Source organism: Hylobates moloch, unplaced genomic scaffold (assembly GCF_009828535.3).
Source record: "Hylobates moloch isolate HMO894 unplaced genomic scaffold, HMol_V3 SCAFFOLD_1, whole genome shotgun sequence".
In the NCBI taxonomy this organism is placed as follows: domain Eukaryota; kingdom Metazoa; phylum Chordata; class Mammalia; order Primates; family Hylobatidae; genus Hylobates; species Hylobates moloch.
Genome location: NW_026652276.1, coordinates 70,089,405 through 70,110,919, shown reverse-complemented (window position 1 = coordinate 70,110,919; position 21,515 = coordinate 70,089,405). Strand labels below are relative to the sequence as shown.

Sequence of the window (21,515 nt, the reverse complement as noted above, 5' to 3'; positions counted from 1 at the left end):
GCTCCCTGTACTCCTTATTCCTTAATTTTTTTCAGGTAATTCTTTCCTACTCTCAGGCAGTTTCTTCTCATGTATATTGAACAAATAGTCAACTGAATATTTAGGAGGATCCTCTGCAGATTTCCAGAGTCCTCTCTCTGCAGCTCTCTCCTCTCTGGTACTCCACCCTGTGAGTTCTAGCTACTTCGGTCTCCCCAGTTTCCTCTACTCAGAGAGACAGCTGACTCCATCTGGGTTTCCCCTCCTTGCACTGTGGCCTGGAAACTCTCTCAATGCAGTAAGCTGGGAAAATCTTAGGGCTCACCTCATCTGTTATCCCATCTTTCAGGGATCACTGCCCTTCATTGCCTGATGTCCAATGTCTTGAGAACTGTTGTTTCATATATTTTGTCTGATTTTTTAGTTGTTTCTAGTAGAAGAATAAGTTCAGTTTCTGATCCTCTGTCTTGGTCTATAATGGACATCTCCAGATTGGATAATTTTTACAAGTTCATTTAAAATTGTGATTCCAGACCTCCAAAATCACCTTCTTTGGGTGATTTTTAGATAGACTTTGGTTACTTAAATTATGTTTTTAATTTTGTGTTTGACAGTTTCTTCATTCTAATATCTGCTGTCCTACAGATAGGTTTTGGCAGTCTGCTTGTTTCAGAAAAATCCAGGCCGGGCGCGGTGGCTCACGCTTGTAATCCCAGCACTTTGGGAGGCTGAGGCGGGCGGATCACGAGGTCAGGAGATCGAGACCACAGTGAAACCCCGTCTCTACTAAAAAGAATACAAAAAAATTAGCCAGGCGTGGTGGCAGGCACCTGTAGTCCCAGCTACTCGGAGAGGCTGAGGCAGGAGAATGGCGTGAACCCGGGAGGCAGAGCTTGCAGTGAGCCGAGATCGCGCCACTGCACTCCAGCCTGGGTGACAGAGCAAGACTCCATCTCAAAAACAAACAAACAAACAAACAAACAAAAAACAGAAAAATCCAAAGCACTTCCACCTGTCTCTGTGTGTCCCCTGGCATGGAGAAGGGCAGACATCCACGATGTTCCACAGGTGACCCTTCTGAGGCGAGAGGAGTATGTGATTTGTTCAAGGTAGAATATTTCAGTAGTAGGAGAATTCTAGAAATTGATTAAGGTACTTGACCCTTGGGTCAGAGAACTGAGCCACCCTGTTTCTGCATAAAGTCACCTTTTGGGTACCCAGGACATTTTAATCTTGTTGGCATTCAGTCTGCAAATAAAGCTAATTCACAAGTAAATCCATTAAACACATTTTAAAAAGAATACTTGGAAGTTTCCTATCCTGCTGATGTCTAAAATTTCAAAATCAACTAGTCATTTATTTGGGTAAAGCAATCCTCTTCTAAGCATTTCTTCTATAATCCAGTTGCATCTCAGGGAAATAATATAAGTTAACATTCTATTTTAATTAACTACTTAGATTTTTTTTTTCCTATAATAACAAGAACAGGTGAAAACCCTCGTGTCAGTAAGCAGGGTATAAAAGGTGGGGAAAAGCATCCGGAGATGGCTTTACCTGTGAGTCAGCTTTATTTGCAGACTGAATGCCAACAAGATTAAAATGTCCTGGGCACCCAAAAGATGACTTTATGCAGAAAGAGTGCAGCTCAGGTCTCTGACCCAAGGAGTAAATCACCTTAATCGATTTCTAGAATTCTGTTGTTACTGAAATGTTCTACTTGCACAAATCACATACTTCTCTGGCCTCAAAAGGGTCATCTATGAATCAGGGTGGATGTCTGCCATCCTCCATGCCAAAGGACACACACAGACAGGTGGAAGTGCTTTGGATTCTTCAGAAGCAAGATGCAGGCACAAAATATGTGTAGGATGCATTGTCAGCTTTTTGCTCATGATTGGAACAAGGCTGCAGACTTAATAATCAAGTTTCATCCCTCTGTCAATGGATGAAGAGTCATCTCGGAGACAAGAACAAGATCTCATTTAGTTATCTAGGTATTTTGGATGACACTTGGTTTTTTAAGGAAGGGATGATTTCTGCATTCCTGTGGACTTCTTTCTTAAAGTCAAGCTGAAATGAAGTCTCAGAATCCTCATGTCATTTTGTTTTCTAAACAAGTAAAGTGGAAGTCAATGGCTCCAGGGACCTTTGCCACACAAAAAGAAACAGCCGGCCAGGTGCAGGGGCTCATGCCTGTAATCCAAGCACTTTGGGAGGCCAAGGCAGGTGGATCACCTGAGGCCAGGAGTTCAAGACCAGCTTGGCCAACATGGTGAAACCCTGTCTTTACTAAAAATACAAAAATTAGCCGGGTGTGGTGGCAGGTGCCTGTAATCCCAGCTACTCAGGGGGCTGAGGCAGGAGAATCGCTTGAACCTGGGTGGCGGAAGTTGCAATGAGCTGAGATGGTGCCATTCTACTCCAGCCTAGGCAACAAGAGTGAAACTCTGTCTAAAAAAATAAATAAATAAAAATAAAACAAGTTTAAAAAAAATCCCATATTTGTGTTCCCACAGTGGTCACTAAACTTTGAAATCCATCTCACAGGGTTTGGTGGGGTGGGAGTGGGGGGAACTAAAATTCCATATGGAAAGGAGGTGGAAGGTGGTCTATGAGCCTCTGGTTTTAGGTATCCTTCATGGGCAATTATCCTGTCTACTACTGGGGCTTGAAGAGGTGAGGTGAAGTCAGGGCAGAAGAAATGGACCCCTGCCTCCAAGAAATAAGAATCTTAGTCATTAAGTTAGCATTTTCACAATCTTTTACCTTTTTTTGATAGAAATCTAGAAGACAAGACCCAGAGGACACAGGGAGCACAATTATTCCGTACTGCAAGGCATAATTGAGTCAGACTCACATTGATGTACATCACATTCACCGGGGGACTTTTGTAAAACGTCAGATTTCCAGCCACTACTCCAAGAGATTCTAATTCAGAAAGGCTGGGATAGGGCCCTCAGCCTTCATTTTTAACAAAGACCCAGTGTTTCTGATGTCTACCTCACTTTTAGAAAGATTGACGTAGGTCTTTTAAGCTACAGTCAGTGACTCTACTGGATGGTCCAAGCGTTTCCTAGGAGAGAAGCTTTTCAGGAAATGGGAGAACTGTAATAATTGAGGCACAAAAAATAACTGAGGCCGGGCACAGTGGCTCACACCTTTAATCCCAGCACTTTGGGAGGCCAAGGCAGGCAGATCAGGAATTCGAGACCAGCCTGGCCAACGTGGTGAAACCCTGTTTCTACTAAAAATACAAAAATTAGCCAGGCGTGATGGCGCATGCCTGTAATCCCAGCTACTCGAGAGGCTGAGGCATGAAAATCACTTGAACCCTGGAGGCAGAGGTTGCAGTGAGCCGAGATCATGCCACTACACTCTAGCCTGGGCAACAGAGCGAGACTCTGTCTCAAAAACATAATAATAAAATAAAAAGAATAACTGAAAACATCCACTGGCAGGCAAACATGGAAGGTGATTCTGTAAAGAGAAGAGGGTGCTGGGACTCTGATGACCACAGCTTCCTCTTCTCCTGTGGTCCTTTGTCCTCAAGCCTCAGGCATGGGCCACTCCAGGCTTTGGGTGACACAGACAATGTTAAGATGGTGCAGGTATCACAGAGAATCAGAATACCCTCTGTCTTAGTAGGAGGACTTGGAACTCGATCACGTTCATCTGCCAAACAAAAGCAAGACCTGTGACTGAAGTCACCAGCGGCCAAACTTATACAGCTCTCCTACAAAGAGAGGTGGAAGCAAGGGCAGCCAGAAAGTCATGAGAGAGCCCTGCCTGTGGATAATGAGCCAGGGTGAGGTCTGAGCTTGGCAACCTTTCTGCTGGGCACTCATGAGGCCTGTTGGCAAAACCTCGCATGCTGGGGCTGGGAGCTGGGCCAGGCTGGCCTGTTCTATTAGACTGAGAGACAAAGAAAAATCTAGCCAAGGCTAGAAGGTCTTACTTTGGACTAGGGTCATTTTTTGGCAACCACACTAGGCCTTAGTTTCATATGGACATGGAGGGAGCTATATTAGAAGGGAGCTCCCTGAGGGTCCTCCATGCCTTCTTGTTCTGTGATTGAATGAAATAAACAGGACAAAGTCCTTGGTGAACTGGAAGCTGCTCCTCATGTGCGCATTTTCAGGTCCCCAACGTGATCTCAGGGCATGTTGGTATTCAATAGGCGCCATACCCTTCTTCGGACACGTGTTGGGAGGCAATGAGGGCAACCCTCAGAACATGCGGTAGAGTGGGTGGTGCTGTGTGTGAGTCTATGTGTGTCTCTGAATGTGTGTGACTGTGTGTGTGAATGTGTGTGTGTGTGTTTTTAACCTAGTTTTGCTCATGAGGAGCTGCCAACAGGAAGAAGGAAGGATTATTTTGCCACAAGGAGAGCTTGAGTTACACAAAGAAATCTCTTTTTAATGCAGTTGCTGGATTTTGTTTCCAGGAATACAGGGCCTTACCCAGGCTTTGTAGCTCCTGCTCCAGTTCCTGCCACCCCCACCCCTGCTCACACACTCTCGTCACCCAGACAATTCCCTCTTGTCCCCTCAACAATTTTATTCATATGGATCCTCAAACAGTTTCCTTTCTCATGGCTCTTCTTTGAAAATCTCTGAACCACACTTGAGACCCTCAGCGGCCAGGAAGCCACTCAGGGCCTCTCTGGCTTCTCTTGCAGGCTGTTTGTTTCCGCATCATCTGAGGTGCGATGGTCTTCCCAAAGCAGTCTTGCCTCTTCTAGTGACTATTTGCTCAGGCTGCCATCTCTTTTGCTTGCTGCTATCAAGAAGGGCCTTTAAAAATACTATCTCCCAGGGGCCAGGCGTGGTGGCTCACGCTTGTAATCCCAGCACTTTGGGAGGCTGAGGCGGGCGGATCACCAGGTCAGGAGATCGAGACCACGGTGAAACCCCGTCTCTACTAAAAAAAAATAAAAAAAAATAGCCGGGCGTGGTGGCGGGCGCCTGTAGTCCCAGCTACTCGGAGAGGCTGAGGCAGGAGAATGGCGTGAACCCAGGAGGCGGAGCTTGCAGTGAGCCGAGATTGCGCCACTGCACTCCAGCCTGGGCGACAGAGCGAGACTCCGTCTCAAAAAAAAAAAAAAAAAAAAAATACTATCTCCCAGGAAAGATGTGTCAGGCTGAGCTTGGCATCAGTGGAGTGGCTGTGGACATTCTGGGGAGATGAGGTAGAGTGAGGAAGGGGAGAGGCGAGGCTACTCAGGCCTTGTAAGGACCAGAGAGCAGAGAGGAGCAGAGCCTGAGGCAGAACAAGGGTAATGGATGGGCTTTGCAGGTCTGGGCAAATCAGGTTAATGTTGCTGTGGGTTTGTACTTTCATCAGAGGTGTTATGAACTCCAGAAATTTAAACATACTTGTTTTACAATATCTTCCATAGCCAGAAATGGCTTATGGATTATTGACTGTTTTTGATTATCTACATCTGTTTTTATATGAACCGGGGCATGTTTATGCTCAAGTCCTCATCAAGACTGTTTGGGACGTAACAGCAAACGTACCTGAGTCAGGGGAAGAAGAAAGGGGGAATGTCTCATAGGATACAAGGCTGTATCACGATGGTAGGAATGTTGCCGAGGCCCCACAGGAGTCCAGAACCAGAAAGGACAGAGCATCCGTGGGCAGGGCAGCCATCTTCTCAGTCTCTGTGGATAGGGACACACGGGGTCTGGTGACTCTTTGTCTCTTGTTCTATTTGTCCTCCTTTTTCTTCTGAGATATAGATGGCCTACATTGCCTGGGTTTACAGGTGCTCTGAATCACAATTCAATTCTCAGGAGAGAGAATTTAGCTCAGCTTGGTTAGGTGTCCACTCCTGGTCCAGCTGCCTCTGGCAGAGCGGGGGATAGGTGATGATGTGTAAATATGGCCACCGGGTGCCATAGCTGTGAGAGGAGGTATGTCTCAGAGAAAGCAGATCACTCTGGGCTGGAGAGGTATCCCAGATGTGTCTGTTATAGCTGTTCAAAAATACGTGTAACCTCTGCATGCCTTTTTCTCTCTTAATACCCACATTAATCACTTGCTCAGCTGGTTTCTCCTCCATGATGAAAATTCCTGGAGGCCAGGGAATTGGTCTGTCCAGTGCTAGAAGCCAGCAGGTTGACTTATACGATGTTCTGCATCTTATAAGAGTTTGCAATAGAGAATATAAGCAGGATATTTAACATCTTTTCAAACTTGTGCTTCACCAAGGTTAGACACATCTTGTTCTGTTCTAAAATTTAGAATCAGTAGAATTTTAAGAGACTTGTGATTTGCACAAGGATGAGACCTGTTCCTAATCCAAAATTACAATAATATTGTAAGAGGCTTTCTCTGATACTAACCTAGGGGAAAAGGGCAGCTATTAGTAGTGACAATGTTATGAGCTTCCCCATCTGGCGGCCAGGTTCGAGGACCTTACATAACGACCTGTACCTGGAGAAATTAAGTAATGAAGAAACTAGGAGACATGCTTTTGCGGGAATTGTTGGCAGAGCTGAGACACAAAGGAGATCCTCTGCTCAGATCTTGTGCTCTGGCCTCTGGTTGGCCCCTCGTGGGTATCAGCGCAGACAAGATTGTGTTGTGAGATGTTCCTCATAGACACAATGCCCTCATAGGCGAGAAAATCAACTTTGGGGCTGCTTGCTCTTGCAAACTGTGTGACCTTTCTAATATGATACAACCACCAGGCAAAGAGAGTTCCATTTTAGAAAAGAGACCAAATTATCGCAGCAAGCAATATTATATCACTAAAGTTGACCAAAGTTATTTGACCTTAAATATTTGTTCCCTGTAACCACTTAAAGGAGCAAGATACTATAGAGGAATGAGTTAAGCTCCATATAGCTGAGAACACACTGATAAAGTTGTTGATGGCTATTTTTTGTTTGTTTGTTATCGGGTGGTCATCTTGCAAAAATTGTTGATGGCTATTTTTTTTTTTTTTTTGTCATTGGGTGGTCATCTTGCAGGTTGCTTCTGTCAAAAACCTTTGTTTCAAATTCTAATATTTGAGTGGTAGGCTTGGCTTATTGACCCTGTTCAAGAGAATGAATGCGTATCAGTTCCACGGAAGGCAAATTTAGATTCAGACAGCCTTAGGTCAGATCACAGCCCCTAAACATAACTATATATAGCAAAAGGCTGATATCAAGCTCTGTGCTGGTAAGGCGGGTATCTGTCTTGTCCCCAGCACCACTCCTGCATCTGGAACCCCTAGCACACTAACCCAAGGAAATGCTGACACATCTCGCTCACTCCACTACCCAGCTCACCTAAGTGACCTCAGAGGTGTCTGCTGATCCTGGAGATGGGTCGTCGTCGTCCCTGTCCCCCGCCTGTCCTGGAGGCACGCTGGAAAGCCACAAATAGGCCTTCGTAGCAGCAAAAGGCAGCAGAACAGCACCACTGCAATGTTGTCATCACTCCTCGTGTCTCAAGCTCTTTCCATCCTCAGCCACTCTGTTCAGGTTTGGGTCCTTCAAACTGATTCTCAAGTGTGGCCCCAGTGATAAGAGCCAGAGGTGCTGCTGTCTTCATTGCAGGAATTTTAAGGCAAGTCAAGAGTGATTCAGGCTCTTTCTGTTGATAGGAGGTTGTGAGGAAGATGATGTGGCAGGCACTGTGAGGGGCTGACCTTGAGGGTGTCTGGAGTAGGAATGTTGTACAGCTTGTGTGCTCAGGAGCAGGCAAAGGGAAGATAAACAGAGATGAAGATGTGGTTGGTCAGGGCACAGTGATCCTCCCTGACGACCTCCATCTCTATATACCCTATCATCAGCATCTTGAGGCAGGGAAGGGCTTGAAATGTCATACAGTCCAGTAACCTACTCGATACTTATATCCTATCTATTCCATACCTGTGGTGGAATACTTCCAGGAGTGGGCAACTCAATACCTTCCATAGCAGTCTATCTCTGGAGACGATAGCTAGAAAGTGCTACATGTCCAAAAGTAGGGGAATGGTTGAATGTGTAAGGTCCATGTGGCATATTATGCAGCTGCTGAAAATAATATCTTCAAGGAATTTGAAAATGATATGTAAAGATACTGTAAATGCTAAGTGAGAAAACCAGGAACTAAAACTATTTATAATACACAATTCCACATTTGTGAAAATTTGTGTGTGGGTATATGTGCTTATAGAAACATATGTATATTTGCATCAGAAAGACTAAGCCAGGCTGGATGTGATGGCTCATGCCTGTAATCCCAGCATTTTGGGAGGATGAGGCAAGAGGATCATTTGAGACCAGGAGTTGAAGACCAGCCTGGGCAAAAAAGCAAGACCCCACGTTTACAAAAAATTTAAAAATTGGCTGGGCATCATGGCACATGGCACTTGGGAGGCTGAGGTGGGAGGATCACTGGAGCCCAAGAGTTTGAGGCTGCGGTGAGCTTTGGTCATGCCATTGCATTCCAGCCTGGGCAACACAGTGAGATCCTGTCTCAAAAAAAAAAAAAAAAAAAGACTAAGCTAATCTATGGGTTGAATCACAGGTAACTTTGTTGTGGGAGACACTGTTGGGGGCAACTGAAAAGCCATCTCCTTATCCTTGCTGGTCTTCTATTGTATAGGCAGGAAAAGCAGATAGTTTTTTTCTAGCCTCTCTTGCAGCCAGAATTGGCCATATAACACAGTGTGGCCAATGAAATATACAAGGACATCTGAGAAATTATTTTCTTTTCTTTTTTTCTTTTGAGACAGAGTCCCATTGTTGCCTAGGGTGGAGTGCACTGGCCCAATCATAGCTTACTGTAGCCTTGAAGTGTTGGACTCAAGTAATCCTTCCACTTTAGCCTCCCCAGTAGCTGGGACTACAGGCACTCGCCACCACACTTGGCTAATTTTTGTGTTGTGTGTAGAGACAAGTTTCTGCCATGTTGCCCAGGCTGGTCTTGAACTCCTGCGCTCAGGTGATCCACCCACCTTGGGCTCCCAAAGGGATAGGATTACAGGCGTGAGCCGCCGCCACACCTCGCCTATTTATTTTCTTTTCTGACAAAATTATTAGCACCATTAAGGAAAAGGTCCTCTTTGCTACCTTGGCTACCCTCTCGCTGTCACCCTCCTCCCTCACTTTGAGTGCAGACTTGTGCTGTTAGAACTTCAGCAGCCATCTTGTGACCGTAAGGCCACAGACAGAAGGATGAGGCCAACACTGAGGATGGTGGAGAAGAAGGTTGGAGAGCCTTAACCACAGGCTACTTCTAGACTTCTTTTTAAGTAGCAAAAATTTTTCTTTGGTTAAGTCATTATTAATCAGGTTTTCTGTTACTTACAGTTAAATCAGTACTAATGGGCACATTGGGTTTCTTCATTATACATTACTCCAATTTCTCCCTGAAGTATCCACTCACTGTCCTGAGTTCACTCCTCAGAGACAGACATGACAAGCCCAGTCTTTCTCCATGCAGCAGAATTGTAGATGTTTATAGATAATTCTTGAGTCACTCTGAAGCTTATTGATATGGTTTCGATGTTTGTCCCCTCCAAATCTCATGTTGACATGTGATCCCAAATGTTGGAGGTCATGGTGGAGCCTGGTGGGAGGTATTTGCTTCATGGGGGTGGATCCCTCATGAACGGCTTGGTGTGCCCTCCCAGTAGTAATGCCTTCCCTTCATGTGAGATTTGATTGTTAAAGAGTCTGGGATTTCCTCCTCTGTCTTGCTTTCGCCTCACCATGTGACACACCTGTTCCCTGTTTGCCTTTCACCATGATTGTAAGCTTCCTGAGGCCCTCACTCCAGAGGCAGATGCTGGTGCCATACTTCTTGTACAGTCTGTAAAACTGCGAGCCAAAATAAATCTTCTCTCCTTATAAATTACCTGGTTTCAGGTATCCCTTTTTAGCAATGCAAAATGGACTAATACTCTTGTCTTCTCCAGCTAAACAGCACTATTCCTACATTATGCAGTCCAGGGTTCTGTGAATCACACTAGCCATTTATTCTCTGAATGCACTCTGGTTTGCATCCTTCTAACTGGACAATAGGCAGACCTGAAGTTGATATTCCAGGGGTCTAACCAGGAAAAATGGAACTGATTACCTATTCCCTCCTTTGCATCTCATTTTTCTATCAGAACAGCTTCATATTCAGCTTTTCGGGTGCCCTCATCTGAGTTAAACCCCTGACCCCTTTAAATGTGTTTTGCATGGACAGTTTGTTTTATTTTGGTTTATTGATTTATTTTACTATCTCAAGTGCAGGACATTCCCTCATCCTTATTAAGTTTTCTCTTATTAAATTCAGGCTGGCATTCTAGCTTGTTGAGACTTTTGGGGATTCTAATTGGGTGTTTGCTGTTCCTTTCAGCTTCCTGTCCTCCACAAATTTGATAAGCATGCCTCCTGTGTCTTCATTTCAACTCCTTGATAAAAAGTGCAACCCAGATGTCAGTTGACGTCACCCTGTCCTTTGAGATTTAAAATAAAATTAACTCGAGCCCCCGTCACACATCCTGTGGGAAGTTGGAGGCCTCCTCCCAAAGATCCTTGCGAAGCTTCAGGGCTTTCATGGTCACTTGTGGTTCCAAGGCCTCCTCCAGCTGGCCTTGGGCTCACACACACCCCACCTCTGGCTGCTCTCCTCTTCAGCCCATGCCAACCAGACTCTTTCCTTGATTTCTTTAAGGAAACTGCTCATATAAGACATGTGGGTAGGTGGTAGACTTCACTCAGGACTTGCAGATACAGGGTGCATTTGGAGTGAAGTTGTGGTTGCACAACATGTACTTACATTCAAGTTATTAGGTATCCTTTTTCTGTCCTGGAAAGCTCCTCAGTAATAACAGCACCAGGACCTTCTCCCTAGCTTCCTTTTTCCAGGTGCTCCACAAAACTGCCCAGAAAGCCCAGATCCCAAGTTTTCCCATTAACAACCCTTGCCCTGGTCAGGGTTTGGGGAGGAGAGCGGGAAATGGGAAATATAAGGGTAGACCCTGGGCAAATTTGTGAAGGAGTGTTTAAGATGCCCCCAGCCTTCCTTTTTAATGCAAAAGTAAATAATAGATTGCATTTAACCCAACATAATCAAAATATAATTTTACCATGTGTTATGGGCCGAATTGTGCTCCCTCAAGATTCATATGCTGAAGCCCTAAGCCCCAGTGCCTCAGACAGTGGCTGTATTTGAGATAGGGCCTTTAGAGAGATAATTAAGGTAAAATGAGGCTCTTAGGGTGGGCCTGGCTCCAATTTGTCTGATGTTCTTATAAGAAGAGAAGATTTGGACACACAAGAGATAGCAGGGTTGCATGCACACATGGAAAAGACCATGTGAAAATGTAGCAAGAGGATAGCCATCTGCAGGTGAAGAAGAGAAGCCTCAGGGGCACCAACCCTGCCGGCACCTTGATCTTGGACTTCCAACCTCCTAAGTGGTGAGAAAATAAATTCCTGTTGTTTAAGCCAGCCGATCAGTGGTATTTCGTTATGGCAGTCCTAGTAAACTAATGTGACATGTGATCAACATAAAATATATATATGTTAAGGAGTATTAATGGGTTGAAATGTGGTCCTCCAAAAGTTGTGTCCATGTCCTAACCCCTGGAACCAGTGAATGTGACCTTATTTGGAAGAAGGGTCTTTGCCGATGTAATTAAACTTAGGATCTCAAGGTGAGATCATCCTAGATTATCAGGGTGGGCCCTAAGTCCAATGACAAATGTCCCTATAAGAGAAGAGGAGGAAATACAGAGACAGAGATGCAAAGACCATGTGCAGACAGAGGCAGAGATGGGAATTATGCAGCCACAAGCCAGGGAATTCCTGGGGGTGTCCAAGAATTAGGAGGCTCTGTTAACATCTTGGTTTCGGACTTCTGGCCTCCAGAACTGGGAAAGAATAAGTTTTTATCATTTTAAATTACCGAATTTGTGGTTTTTGCAGCAGCCCTGGAAAACTAATATGAGGAGGGATTTTGTGTTCTTTGTTCATTCTTTGAAATGTGGTGCATGTTTTTTATTTCTAGCACAGCTCAATTCAGAATAGCCACATTTCATGCCAGTTTATTTGGGAAGTGATCCCAGGCAGTTGGAGTGAGGGAAGGGATGGAGTCATAGGGCAGGAGGCCAAGATGCACGGTCAAGTCTGCGCCAGCACACCCACCCCTCCCTTGTGCAGCTCACCTTTATGTCCTTATGCCCACAATGGCCAGCACCTTTCAGGTACAGGGGGGCTCCTGGGGCTGTCACTTAAGCTGGAGTTCCCTCTCAGGGTGCCAACCGTTTCATCCATGTGAAACTCAGAGCCACCTGTGCAGTCTCCCTCAGGGTGCTGGCTGGTGATCCGAGCTGAGCCCTGTGGCTGGGAGGCTGGGAAGTTTCCCCAACGATGTCCACATGCTGCCCTTCCCAAGACGGAGGATCCGTGTCCACATTCCCACCATTCTTTCCCTCGTGCATTAGTTTTCTAGGGCTGCCGTGACAAAACGCCACAAACTGGGTGGCTTAAACAACAGAAGGTTTTTTACCTCACAGTGCTGCAGGCTGGAGGGTGAAGATCAAGGTGCAGGAGCATTGGTTCCTCCCAAGGGCTGTGCAGGAAGGATCTGCTCCACACCTCTCTCCTTCTTCTCCCAGGGCCGCTTCACATTGTCTTCCCTCTATGGGTGTTGATCTCCGTGTCCAAATTCTACCCCCACATTCTTTTTTTTTTTTTTTTTTTTGAGACAGAGTGTCACTCTGTTGCCCAGGCTGGAGTGCAGTGGTGCCATCTCAGCTCACTGCAACCTCTGCCTCCCGGGTTCAAGTGATTCTCCTGCCTCAGCCTCCTGAGTAGCTGGGACTACGGGCGCCCACCACCACATGTGGCTAATTTTTTGTATTTTTAGTAGAGATGGGGTTTCACTGTGTTAGCCAGGATGGCCTCGCCTCGATCTCCCAACCTTGTGATCTGCCTGCCTCGGCCTCCTAAAGTGCTGGGATTACAGGTGTGAGCCACCATGCCCGGCGTAAATTCCCCCTTTTTATAAGGGTACAAGTCATATTGGATTAGGGCTCACTTTAATGACCTCATTGTAATTTGATGACATCTGTAAAGACCCTAACTCCAAATAAGATCACATTCTAGGTAGCAGGGGTTAGGGCTTCAATATGTCTTTTTGTGGGGAACACAAATTCAACCTATAATACCTCCTTCTGGTTTCACCTCATTATCAGACCCAGTGCCCCTGGACTTTTCCTGGAATCTATGGTCTATTTATTTCTCTAAATCTCTATATTTAGTTTCCTCACGTGTAAAATAGGGGCCATCATATTTATTTTACAGTGTTGTAAGGGTTAAATGTGATAAAATATGAGGCCATGCTATACAATATGAGCTGGTGTTCTTGTTGCTTCCCACCAGCACCCCTGCCCTTCATATACCATGATTAAGAGGTGGGACAATGCTAGCTGGTCCCTGGAATCTGTCACCAGCAACGAAGTAGCCAAAACAGACAGTGTGACATAAATCTAAGATAAAATTGGATTTTTCTAAAGGGAATCCACCAAGGAATAAAGTTAGACAACCCAATATGCAAAACTATAGAAACAGATGAGTGTGTAGGATCCCTATAATGATTTTAACATAGGAAGAATGAGTGCAGGTAGTCTTGGCTGGCATGTGGCTATAAAGTGCCCGGGGTTAGCCCATTCCCCTTGCTTCCGTCTTGCCTGCCTCACCTCCCTAATCCCCTAGTGTGGGGTCACTGGCTGGTGCTCATGGCCAAGCTCAGTTCTCCAAATCCTGTGGCCTCATGCATAGCCCGTCACCAAAGGGACTGAGCTTAGCATGGGTGCCCCAGCTCGGACTGTTCCCACATCCTCCCAGGGACCAGGGCCAGCCCCTCAGAAGCCTCATGGTCCAACTCAAGGGATTTCAACAGTGCCTGCTCTGTTATGCATCCACCTAGGATCTTTTCTTGAGTGGAAGGAGAAAGTAAAATCTTTTTTTTTTTTGAGACAGAGTCTCGCCCTGTCGCCAGGCTGGAGTGCAATGGCGTGATCTCGGCTCACTGCAACCTCTGCCTCCTGGGTTCAAGCGATTCTCCTGCTTCAGCCTCCCAAGTAGCTGGGATTATAGGCATGTGCCACTATGCCCAGCTAATTTTGTATTTTTAGTAGAGACATTGTTTCCTCCATGTTGGTCAGGCTGGTCTCGAACTCCCAACCTCAGGTGATCTACCTGCCTCAGACTCCCAAAGTGCTGAGATTATAGGCATGAGCCACCACGCCTGATCAATTAAGTCTCCATTTTAATCTTGTGTAACTGGGCCCATTCTCCCACCCTCACTAGCAATATGAAAGATTGGAGAGGAGAGGGGAGCACCTGATAAGACCTTGTATGAGGAGGCATCTCTGAAAGCCTTGGGTTGCTTTGCTGTCTTCCCTGAGCTGGGGTAGAGTAGAAAGAATTAGAGGATGGGGAAATTCACTGCAGTATAAAAGCATAAACCTTTGGCCAACATGAAGATTTTCTTAATCTGATTAGGTGCCTGGCATTCAGAATCATTTAATGCCTATTGTACAAAATGAATAAAAATGTGCTGAACTTCAGCTGCTTAATGGAACAAATAAAATTATAATTTACTAGGCTAATACATCACAAGGAATGGGGCTCTTTCTCTTTGGGGAATCTAGAGACCTGTGATTCAGAGTTCTGAGTCGAAAGACTGATTTGAACACTGAAGAATCCATAACAACAGATAACAAACAGGTCAAAATCCAGCAAAGGGCGCGCTCACCCTTCCCCAAATTCCTCCTCTGTTCTGGTATTTACCATATCTGGAACAACATCAGAACCCTAGTTCTGATGATGTTTTTATAGGATTGACTGGAATGGCAATTACCCTAGAACATTTAACTTTTATTATCCAAGCAATTCCATCTAGAATATATAAAAAGGCAGGAGAAACTGCACTCAACTCCACCTTCCCATTGCTAATTTCCTTCCTTTCTACTCAGTTAATAGGTCTCAAGAGGCTGTGTTAAGACAGTATGTTCAGAAGCTTTCAATTTTTTAAATTCCGTTTGAACATTTTCTACCCAATCTATAATATCACTTCTCCAATAGAAAAGCAACAATTATAATATGGCTATGGCTTTTCTTTGAAAAGGAAAAAGAATGGGGTGGGAGCAAGGGTGGGGCAGAGAGGGGCACGTGGGCTTGAAACTAAGTGAGTACATGTGTGGCCAATACGGACTCACAGAGAGGCAGCCAGGAATATGCTAATATCCCATCTCTCCTGTTCAGTGCCATCTAGCTCCTAGTGATGGGGAAGAGGCAGGTATGCCTGTCATTAACCTGCTGAAAACTACACCTCAAAGATCATCTTGAACTTGATGTTGATTGAGTATTGATATTAATTTTCCCAACTTATCTTGTGGAGAAGGAGCGTGGACAAATGAACCTGAGGTTATCTTTTTTTTTTTGAGACAGAATCTTGCTCTGTCACCCAGGCTGGAGTGCAATGGCATGATCTCTGTTCACTGCCACCTCCGCCTCCCAGGTTCAAGCAATTCTCCTGCCTCAGCCTCCTGAGTAGCTGGGACTACAGGCGCCCACCACCATGCCCAGCTAATTTTTGTATTTTTAGTAGAGACAGGGTATCACAATGTTGGCCAGGCTGGTCTCGAGCCCCTGACCTCAGGTGATCCACCTGCCTCAGCCTCCCAAGGTGCTGGGATTACAGGCCTGAGCCACTGCACCCAGCTGAACCCAAGGATATCAATGGGTTTGAGCTATGGGCACCTGATTCCTGAGCACTGCACAAGGACACTGTCACAAAGACACTTAGGCAAAGACAGGTACTACTTCGACACTATGGATTTCACAACCATGGACAGCCACAGAAACCTGTTGTTTGAATGTTCATTGACTAAATACGTGTTAAGAATCCCCTAGCTGGTCAAACCTATTCGGGCTTTTTCTGCCTTGTTTGGTAAATTCAATATCCAAGGACATTTCCTACCACTCTCCCCCTTGTGTGCCCCAGCCGTAGTAGCATCCTCGCTGTTTCTTGAACATAACCAGGGTGGCTCCCACCCGGGGCTTCTATACTTGACATTCACGCCACAGTTTCCCGGAGGGGCCATCCACAGTCTTCTGAGTGGCCGTGATGGCATGGACTGTGGTCATGAGTCCTTCCATGATACCAAAGTTGTCATGGATGACCTCGGCCAGGGGTGCTAAGCAGTTGGTGGTGCAGGAGGCATTGCTGACGATCTCGAGACTGTTGTCATGCTTCTCATGGTTCACACCCATGACGAACATGGGGGCATCAGCAGAGGGGGCAGAGATGATGACCCTTTTGGCTCCCCCCTGCAAATGAGCCCTAGCCTTCTCCATGGTGGTGAAGACTCCAGTGGACTCCATGACGTACTCAGCACCAGCATCGCCCCACTTGATTTTGGAGGGCTCTCTCTCCTGGAAGATGGTGATGGGATTTCCATTGATGACAAGCTTCCCATTCTCAGCCTTGACGGTGCCATGGAATTTGCCATGGATGGAATCATATTGGAACATGTAAACCACGTAGTTGAGGTCAATGAAGGGGTCATTGATGGCAACAATATCCACTTTACCAGAGTTAAAAGCAGCCCTGGTGACCAGGCGCCCAATACGACCAAATACGTTGACTCTGACCTTCACCTTCCCCATGGTGTCTCAGGGATGTGGCTCGGCTGCCGATGCAAAAGAAGATGCGGCTGACTGTCGAACAGGAGGAGCAGAGAGCCTACTTTTGTAATTTTCATAACTACCACAAGCAATGCTTTTTTAAACACATATTTATTTCCAGGTGTAAGTAACAGAAAATAGGAAATTCATTTGATCATTTAGCAAACTTTCATTGAATATTCACCCACTGTACAATAGATCCTATGGTAGGTCTAGGGATTCAAAAATTAATTAAGACATAATTGTTGATTTCAAGGAATTTCTGGTGAGGCATGGTGGCTCATGCCTGTAATCCCAGTACTTTGGGAGACTGAGGCAGGAGGATTGTTTGAGCTCAGGAGTTTGAGACCAGCATGGGCAACATAGCAAGACCTCAGCTCTACTAAAATAAAAATAAAAATAAATAGCTGGGTGTGGTGGCACATGCCTGTAGTCACAGCTACTTGGGAGGCTGAAGCGGGAAGATCACTTGAGCAGGGGAAGTCGATGATGCAGTGAGCCCTGATTGTGCCACTGCACTTCAGCCTGGGCGACAGCAAGACCCTATCTCAAAAACAAACAAGCATACAACAAAACAAACAAAAAACTTCTACTAGGAAAAGAAAAACAAACGAAAGAAAGAACAAATAATATGTGCTATAGTGGAAGCCATGTTACATTCATCAGGGTAAAAGGCTAAGCAGCTTTAACAAACAGACCCAACAATTCTGTGGCTTAAAGAAACAATGAATTTATCTGGCCTAACAGTGAGGGTGGGTAGGCAGGATGCTGTGCTTACACAGTCATTGAGGAATCCATATTGCTCCCCTTCCACCCAAAGACTTTGTCCTTCTCTGCATGATTGAGGTAGATTAGATTATTGCTCAAAAATAGTTATTTCCTCCCCTAAACCTCCATAAAAGATGTTTTCTGCTCCTCCTCTTGAACTTGGCCTCCACCATGAGACTTGCTTTGGCCAAGGCAAGGTTGGGAGCAAGTGTGGCTCAAGCAGAATTTTGACATGTGTTTGCACAGCTAGGCTCACCCTCTGCCATCCCTGCCATCACAGTAAGAAGTTCCCCTAGGTAGCTGCTGCCCCTTCAGCTTGGGTCTCAAAATGAACGCTTGTGGAACAGATCAGAACTCAACCCCAGCAAGAGTCAGGCCCTGCCAGACCCGTAGCTTGAAGCAGAGCCACTTAGCCAATTCTCCAAGAGAAGAAATGATTCTTATTTTAAGCCTGGGTTTTAGGGTGGCTTGTTACCTAGTGCTAGCTCATTGATGCAATGGTGAGCACTGGGTTTCATAATACATGCATGTTCCAGCTCACAGGAAGGGGACAGAGAGCAGAAAAGCAATGCAGTGAGGTGGGAGTGGCACAGATCACATCTGCTCACGTTCCCCACATGGGCACACAGAGCTGCAAGCTGAGAGTGGGGGTGGTGTGGGAAAGTCAGTCCCCGGTAGGGTGGCCATGTATTTAGCTACTTCCCTGTTGTTATGGAAGACAGGGAGAATGGATTATTTATTTATTCATTTATTTATTCATTTATTTATTTACTGAGACAGAGTCTTGCTCCGTTGCCAGGCTGGAGTGTAGTGGTGTGATCTCGGCTCACTGCAACCTCCATGTCCCAGGTTCAAGCAATTCTCCTGCCTCAGCCTCCCAGGTAGCTGGGACTACAGTTGCCCGCCACCACGCCCTGCTAATTTTTGTATTTTTAGTAGAGACGGGGTTTCACCATGTTGGCCAGGATGGTCTCGATCTCTTGACCTCATGATCCACTTGCCTGGGCCTCCCAAAGTGCTGGGATTACAGGCATAAGCCACGGCGCCTGGCCAGGGAGAATGGATTTTAGGGGCTAGCTAGCAGTATGTGCTACATGCAAACAACAACCGAAATGGAGAGGTGAAAGGGACCATCAGAAGACATTTCCCAGAAAAACAAAATACTTGGGTTGAGGCCTGGGGGTGTGGAAAAGGCAGGGAGAAGAATTCCAGGCAGAAGAAGCAGTGCACACAAATGGGAAAAATATACGGGAAACTATGGCTTGATGAGGGGGCGGTAAAGAGATTGATGTGATTGGAGTGGCATCGATGGTGCTGGAAGGAGAGCCGGTGTAAGCAGAGGCCTAGCATGATTAAGACATTCGGGCAGCTGAGAGGGCACATAGTTTGTTTTACTTGACTTTCTATCCTGATAGATCTTTATGATCTTTACATAGTCACAGAAAAACATAGAACCGAGGCATAAGTTTTACAGTGTGCCAGAGCTGGTTGTGTGCGCCTTTTCTGTTCTATCTGACTTGTTTTCTCCTAGGAAATGGGAGGTGGGGGTGTGCTCCCACCTGGGTGCCCCCATGTCTTTGACATGGTCCTCACTCCTGCAGCTTCAGGAACAACAGTGCACCTTTTCCAGCTTTCTGCATTGCCAATTCAAACTTCCACCTTCCCTTCTCCAAATGCTATCTGTGAAGCACATACATTTTTCTCCCCACTTCTCTAGCTCCTAACTTCCATGCAGAAACTAAACGAAGTCAGAAGATTACCCTAGACTAAGAAATGGAGATTATAATTTTCAACACCTTAACTGTTGAACTGTAGAAATGCTATAATGCAGCCTGCTATGTGGGGTTCATTATCTGGGAATCATGTCCCGGACAGATGGATGGATGAACTCTCTAGTCCATTATTAGATATTAGCCCTGTCTCTCGATAAGTTCATTATGATGTGCCTTGTCTGTTTTGGACTCTGTTTCTGCTTGCTTCCTTTCTCAGTCCTGGCTAACAGAAGCTGGAGCTCACATTTTATGTGGCTTCCTGGTCTTTATTCCTTTCAAGAGCTCTCCACAGGGCAGGGCTTTATAGAGATATGAAATTTATGTGGTATCAGCAGAACCCAGTCCCAGATGTCCCAATGCTGGAAAAATTCTACCAGGCAGGTGCTGCGACGAGTCTGCTTCACTTAGGGCCTGATAAATTGCAGATGTCCAAACATTTGCAACCATCAGCATGAAGTCCGGATACTATCACTCAGGATCCCTAAACTCATCTTCTCAACACTTATAAAACTGCCCAATCTTCAGTATGCTAAGCCAGCGACATTAAGCAAATGGGGAAAATAAAACCTCCTTTTAAGCACATTATTTTCTGTAAGAAAGCTATTTTCCATGTGAATTTTTGGAAAAGTTCCCCCTGACATAATGTGCCTGCAGCTATGCCAGGAAGAGGGAGTCGAGAAGCAGCCCTGCTGTCGGTGCCTTCTATAAGCGTTTTGGAAGAAACTCCTGGAAACTGGCTTTCAGACAACACTATGGGTTGGCTTCCTCTGATGATTCTTGGCGGCACCTGAGGAAGCAGAAGAAAGTGGGTTGCTTCTTGGGGGCTGAGGGTGCAGCAGCGGGAACTCTAGTCCTTCCGGTCCTGGAGGTGTCCTAAGGGTCACCTGACAAATCCCTCTGCATAAGGAGGGAGGCAGCCCAAGGTGATTCCTCACCCCTCACTGATCACTCTGTGGCCCCTGAGAGCTGACTGGACTAGGAGAAGACCTGACAAAAGGGCCACTGATCTATTGGCTGGCCTGTCAACAGAGTTCACCCAATAGGGATAAGGATAGAAACCAGCTGGACCAATCAAAGCCCTTTCTCTCAGGATTTGAATGTAGTAAAGCATCCCATAAAGCAAACAAACCCGAAGAAAAGTAGAGACAGAGTGAGTGACTGTATCTCACACTGCTGGAGGCCTGGAGTAGGAACCCATGACCTCCCATCACTGAGCTGACAGAGAAATAACCCGGGGGCCAGAGCTGCATAATATTCTAGTCCAAGGCTCTAGCCAGAAAACAGGAAGGATGGCAACAGCTCCTACAGCACTTGCTGCGTGCCAGGCACCGTTCTGAGCACTTTACTTATGTGATCTCATTTAATCCTCACAATAATTCTGTGAGGTAGGTGCTTTTTATCATTCTCTTTTTAAGAGGAGGAAATTACAAAGAAACTACCTATAGGCATGCCTCGTTTTACTACCTTTTGCTTTACTGTGCTTCACAGAGGCTGTGTTTTTTGCAAATGGACGGTTTGGGCAACTCTTTGTGGAGAAAGTCTATCAGTGCCATTTTCCCAACAGCATGGGTTCACTTCATGTCTCTGAGTCACACTTTGGTAATTTTCTCAATATTTTGAACTTTTCATTATTATTATATCTATTATGGTGATCTGTGATCATGTCTTTGATGTTACTATTGTAATCGTTTGGGGGTACCAAGACCTGTGACCATATAAAATGGCAAACTTAACTGATGAATGTTGTGTGTGTTTTCTGACTCCTCCATCAATAGGCTGTCCCCCCGCCCCCACCCCCCACCATATCTGTTCCTCTCCTCAGGCCTCCCTATTCCCTAATTAGCAGTTAGGCTAATTAATAATCCTACAATGGCCTCTGAGTATTTGAGTGAAAAGAAGAGTCGCATATTTCTCCTTTTAAATCAAAAGCTAGAAATGATTACGCTTAGTGAGGAAGTCATGTCAAAAGCTGAGAAGGCTAAAAATTAGGCCTCTTGCACTAAACAGTTAGCCAAGTTGTGAATGCAAAGGAAAAATTCTCGAGGGAAATTAAAAGGGCTACTTAAGCAAACAAACTGATAAGAAAGCGAAACAGGCTTATTGCTGATATGGAGAAAGTTTTCGTGGTCTGGATAGAAGATCAAACCAGCCACAACATTCCCTTAAGCCAAAGCCTAATAATCCAGTACAAGACCCTAACTCTCTTCAGTTCTCTGAAAGCTGAGAGAAGTGAGGAAGCTACAGAAGAAAAGTTAGAAGGTAGCAAAGGTTGATTCATGAGTTTTAAGGAAAGAAGCCATTTCCATAACATAATAGTGCAAAGTGA

At 45.6% G+C, this 21,515-nt stretch overlaps 2 protein-coding genes across 2 annotated transcripts in view; one reads left to right on the top strand and one right to left on the bottom strand.

Annotated features, from left to right (window-relative positions):
* Positions 1-21,515, top strand: part of ITGA6 (integrin subunit alpha 6) — a 221,439-nt gene that overhangs the window by 62,918 nt on the left and 137,006 nt on the right. The gene's annotated exons all lie outside the window — the stretch shown is intronic.
* On the bottom strand, positions 16,026-16,691 carry LOC116810659 (glyceraldehyde-3-phosphate dehydrogenase-like). The gene has a single exon (XM_032755366.2). It carries the CDS (start codon positions 16,629-16,631, stop codon positions 16,026-16,028), a length of 606 nt encoding a protein of 201 aa, XP_032611257.1. The 5' UTR covers positions 16,632-16,691.

Excerpts from the sequence above, each read along its gene's own strand:
- LOC116810659 (XM_032755366.2), bottom strand. The coding sequence starts at position 16,631 with ATGGGGAAGGTGAAGGTCAGAGTCAACGTATTTGGTCGTATTGGGCGC.